We start from the raw sequence: 5,509 nt of genomic DNA, 5'->3' as shown, positions 1-5,509 counted from the left end.
CAGAAAACTAAATTGTTTTTATAGTTATATCAGATTTCATATTGAGGTCAAATTTCTGACCCCCCCCCCCTAATATTCCTGAGTAAAGAGCACTTTGATACTGTATTAAAATTTGACTCTTATTTTATTTTTACAGAACCTTTATTACATATTTGCATTGTGCATCTCCTATTTTACTTTTTGATCCGACACATATTTTAGGTTTTCCACAGCAAAACATGGACACTCCATGAATCATATGGTTGGGGGTATCATTTAGTGAGATCATTGCTCACAGTACCTCTAGCTTTATTTAAAGTGTACATATGTTTTTGATCTTTGGACTTCATTTTCAGTGCAATGAAGGGATTATATTTAAATACAAGTACCCATGCCTTAAAAGAATTAACAGCTGAGACTTTAGGTTGGACAATATGAAATACTTGAAGTATAATCTGACCAGTTATTATTTCTTTGAATAGCTAGAGTGGCTTAGTGACATAAAACTGGCAATAGTGACCACACACCTCCGTATATTGTTGTACTATTTTAGATATGAACAATTTTATCTACAGTACAAACAGATATAATACAAACATGTATTCACTGATTAATTGGTACAGTATTTAATTTTGAATGTTTGTAAAATTGATCATCTATTCTCAAAGATATGAGACCATTATAATGAAGATGAACATATCCAGTTGACAACATATCCACAAACTGTACAATACCCTCAGACAGCTGACACTTATATACATGCTATAGATTGTTAAAAAAAAATTAACAAGCTATGAACATATCACTAGGGTACAGCCATCTGATTCTGAAAGGGGAGGGGAACTGGCATTTTTTTCTGTACGTGTGTGTGTGTCAGATTATTCCAAAGGGGTAGTGCTTGCATGGCAATTTTTTGTGTATTTATTTATTTGCAAGATGATCAGAGACAGATATTTTTTTCTTCTTCACTTGAATAAAATTTGACAAGCATAAAGGAGGTATAATTAAATGTCCAAACTCCACAACTCTATATTTTGTGGAGGGCAGGGGAAGGGGACTAGTAACAAAGTGAAACGAAGATTATGTGTTTTAATACTTCATCCCCTGCAAATGAAAAAGATAATCCCTTTAATTAGTTTAAACTCAGGGGCTTGTTCCCAGTGTGTTATTCTTTATTTTTAAAAATGATATATATTTATCATAATACTAAAAGTGTGTATTTTTAAAAATCAGTTTTACCGTAGATCTATATGATTTTTTAAAAAATAAATAATTATTACACGCCTGGAGCAAGTCCCTTGGTTTTAAGATAGGTATATAATTTTATATATATACACCTTTAGTCCATTCTACATGTAGGTTTATGATGTAGACCTACCACCAGTAGTTGTTGATACATGAATATCAAGTGTTCATCATGATAAAATGTTATAAGTGAATTTATAAAAGGTAAAACATACCACAAGTAATATTATTTATGCAACAGAAATGATATTGGTATAAAGTATCTGCCATGGTTTGACATTAATGTAAAATACGAAAACATCTCATTGAGCTTGAGACATATCTCATTGGCGTACAATATTAGACATTAATAGATTTGAAGTATAATGATAATCAAGCAATAAGTACTGATATATGATAGATTTAAGTAGTCATTACATAAGTACGTCTGGTCGTGATCAAGCGTCCTGCTTTATTGGCGACTTCTCTGAAAAGAAAGTCTTGAGCAGAAGGACTTGCCCCACACCGGCCAGTAAAATGAAAAACGTTTGTCCCACGGACCACCATGAGACCCCTTTATTAATATTCTCTGCCACATGGCGCCCCATGGCTTCCTTCAAACGATACTCTCGTTGATAGTTGACTACAGACGACATCCGCTCGTGAATGACGTCACAAGAAGCTTCAGCGGAAGTTTTCACGGTAGGGATTTTGTCTCCCGCTTCTACCGCGAGATTAGAAATCTCCATGTTTATCAACTCAAAGTACACAATTTTATGAGTAAAAGTTGAAAACTCGTTTCCAAAGCAGAATCTGAATTCCCCTCTGGAAGCATCAAAAACAAATTCCCCTTCGTGATTCTTCGATTCCCTGAACAAAACTAATCCATTAGGGGAGATAACTTTGGCATCTACGTCATTATTTCCTCCTCTTATAACTTTATATTGAAATTTGAACCGTTTTCCTACCGTTACTCCATCAAAATCTTCAGAGAAGCAGTAGTTTTCTTTGTCAGGCAATTCGAATATCAACGAGGCACTGCTGACATTCTCATCGGAAATTATTGCGAACGTTATAAACAAGAAAACCAGAGGAACACTCCCGAGGCGTGTATGATAAGTTCCCATGATGTATTAACTGGTTTTCAATCATTTTCTTTAATGTTCAATCAATGATTTGTGTGCAAGATCTGAGGACTAGATCACTAGATGTTGCCCGCCACGTTACACTGTATATTGAACGACCAGTGCAACAGCTGCTATGCTATTTGGACGTGTCGCTCAATAACGTGTTTTTATACCATAAGACTTAAATAAAGAAATAATAAAATGTTGATCAATTACATGTATTTCGTTTTTGTTTAAAAAAAAACTAACAAAAAAAAAAATTCCTAATACTCTGTTACTTCAAGGATTGTGTAATGTAGGGCTCTTTTTGAGCAGAGGAGTTGGCTATTTTTATCGTTAAAAATAATTTCAGAAACAATATACCATCTTCAACCAAAAATGTTTTTCAAAAAATCTTCTGTAACCAATGCTTCTGATCTACTTCCTCTTTGACCACTGAGGATCAGATAGAAACCCTACCCTATAAGAGGTGTTTTTTTTCCCTAAAATACAAAAAATACTCCAGGACCTTTTCAACTGTGCCTCTCCCATAATTACATTTGCATTATTATCATTTAAAATTATTCCACTGAACTTGTACTTTTATTGGAATTATAATCAGAAGTCACGATTTATACACATGTATATTTACGCAACGAAAAAAGATACTTGGAATAATTACATGAATGGGGTTAAGAAAAGTAATAAAATAAAAGATAAAATAAAATCATTCATATAATGCAAACATGGACTCTAAAACATCAGAGATGTGGTCAACGGACATGGTGGAATGTGTATTCCCTGCCGACTTGTCACACCCGCTTTGTGCTCCTTATTAGAATTGTTAAAAACGTCGACAATTCAGTGTGTAATGAATGATGTGACAATAAGTTTGAAAAACGCCAGAAAGCATTGGACTCAATGATAAATATTTACATTTCCAAAAATTTCCCTCATGATTTAAAAAAATGCAGTTCATTTTCTCATGAACTACACTACGTATGTACCACGAATAAACATGAATATCTCCATTGTTACATCATAATACCGCTCTTGACGCCAAAAAATATAGTGCACAATGTTTTGCTTTAAAAATGACAGTTGAATGGCGTAAATGTATGGCAAGTCATCAGAAAAATAATGCAAATGAAGGATATGGAGACAACGAACAGTATTTAATCTCAAAGTCCACAAAACAATACAAAATAAGAGCAGAGCAAACACGGACCCCCGAAACATCAGAGGTGGGATCAGGTGCCATGGAGGAGTGAGGATCCCCTGCCGACCGGTCACACCCGCCGTGTGCTCCTTGTCACGATCAGGAAATAACGGAAAAAATCCGTCGTCAATTCAGTGTATAAATAATGGACTAACAATTGATATGAAAAAAGTCAGCCAGCATTTGACTCAGTGATAAATTGTATTTGCTGACAAGGTCATTGTATCGACCATAGAATTTACGAAATGATGACTTTAAACGAAACTGCTGATATTCTTTTTTCATCAACTTGCTCGTCAATAATTTACCTCGTTTTAGAAATTGAGATATACATATATTCCGTATGTAGGTGATGAAGGTATATTGCCGCATAAGAAAGGGAAGTTGACGATAGAAAAGTTAAAGTCATCACATTTATCATATAGTTTGAAATTGGTTGTTAGATCACCAGTAGTGTCTTTTTCAAGTAAAATATCCAAGTATGAAACAGAAGTGTCGGACTTTGTAGTATCTTTTATCTCAAGCTCACCAGGATATATCGCATCGACGTAGGAATGAAAATTACCATTATTAATTGACAATACGTCGTCGATATATCTAAATGTCGAGTTGAAGGATAGCAAGTATTTTCTTCTTTTCACGCGCTTCATGAAATATGCCGGTGTAAAGACGAATAATGACCCCCATCGAATAATGACCGGGGGTCATTTTTCGACAGCGAAAAATGACCCCCGGTCATTATTCGACGTAGAAAAATGACCATTTTGCCCGTAGAAAAAGTGTCACAACCCTAAAAATTTGCAGAACCCACGTGAAGAAAAATGACCCCCGTAGAAAAATGACCCCCTGTAGATTAAAGCTAAAATTCTTAGGGGGGGGGGGGGGGAAAAAAAAATTAGATAAAGAAGCATATTGGCCAAAATGCTCACCTGAACTTATTTGGAATAAATTAATGATATGTTGATCTCATAACATACGATTATAGCTATATTTTAAGGTCAATGCAATGATTCAGAATCTAAAGGGGTAAAATATTTATCAGGCCTTAAGGGTTAGGTAAACATTGTTTTTTGATTGTGGAAATCATCAAACTGACAGAAAAAATCAGCAGTATTATATATTATTATATCCTCGGCTTGAAAAGCGGGAGGGTATATAGTGATCGGGATGTCCGTCCGTCTGTTACGCTTTTAGGTATTCATCTCTTATCCGCAAATCCTCATATAAAAAAGATTTGTTTGTGAAACAGCTATGTCCCTGTATGGCAACCATAGCGAAGATTAAACTTTTCTTAAATGCAATTTAAATATATTGTTACCCAAAGTAGGGTCTTCTCACAAGAAATACAACTGCAAAATAGGAAAGCCCTAGCACCACTTGTTCAAAAGAAATGGCTAAGGATATTAAGTTTTTGAAAGGTAGGTCAAACTCAAAGGTCAAAGTTGATGAATTTTTAAGAAAATGTTTAATGTAACATGGATTACATATGTGAAGTATGAATACCCTAGCCCTTACCGTTCAAAAGTTATGGCCAAGATTAAAAAAAATCATAAGTACGGAAATCTCCAAGGTCAAGGTCAAAAGGTCAAATTTGGTGGTATCCAAAGTAAGGTCTTGTCACAAAGAAAAACACATATTAAATATGAAAGTCATAGCTCCAATAAATGAAAAGTTATGGTCAAGGTTTAGGTTTTTGCTGACATACAAACCGCCAGAGAGACAGACGGAGATACAGACGAACACGATAAAACTATATACCCCTGAATCTTCGATTACGGGAACATAAAAAGAAATGGTCTTCAATAAACTTTTCATATTATGATACATTATAAAGAAGATGTTACAACAATGAAAATATTTGTTCTGATTTTCATATTAAATTCTCTGAAAAATATACTCAGAACTGAGTAAAACAGAACAGGCTGTGAAACTTGGTATGGTATTTACATACTGCGACTTCACATTTTCAAATATTTTTAGG

The 5,509-nt window shown here is 34.4% G+C and overlaps 1 protein-coding gene across 1 annotated transcript; it reads right to left on the bottom strand.

The window, feature by feature from the left end:
• Positions 1-1,661: 1,661 nt before the first annotated feature.
• On the bottom strand, positions 1,662-2,330 carry LOC134229629 (transmembrane emp24 domain-containing protein 3-like). The gene has a single exon (XM_062711374.1). The coding sequence runs from the start codon at positions 2,328-2,330 to the stop codon at positions 1,662-1,664; it is 669 nt and encodes a 222-aa protein (XP_062567358.1).
• Positions 2,331-5,509: the final 3,179 nt, after the last annotated feature.

Source organism: Saccostrea cucullata, unplaced genomic scaffold (assembly GCF_032062105.1).
Source record: "Saccostrea cucullata isolate Sc308-1 unplaced genomic scaffold, CSIRO_AGI_Scuc_v1 ctg1326, whole genome shotgun sequence".
Lineage (NCBI taxonomy): Eukaryota > Metazoa > Mollusca > Bivalvia > Ostreida > Ostreidae > Saccostrea > Saccostrea cuccullata.
Note: the sequence above shows the minus strand (reverse complement) of the source record. Positions and strands in the feature narration are given on the sequence as shown.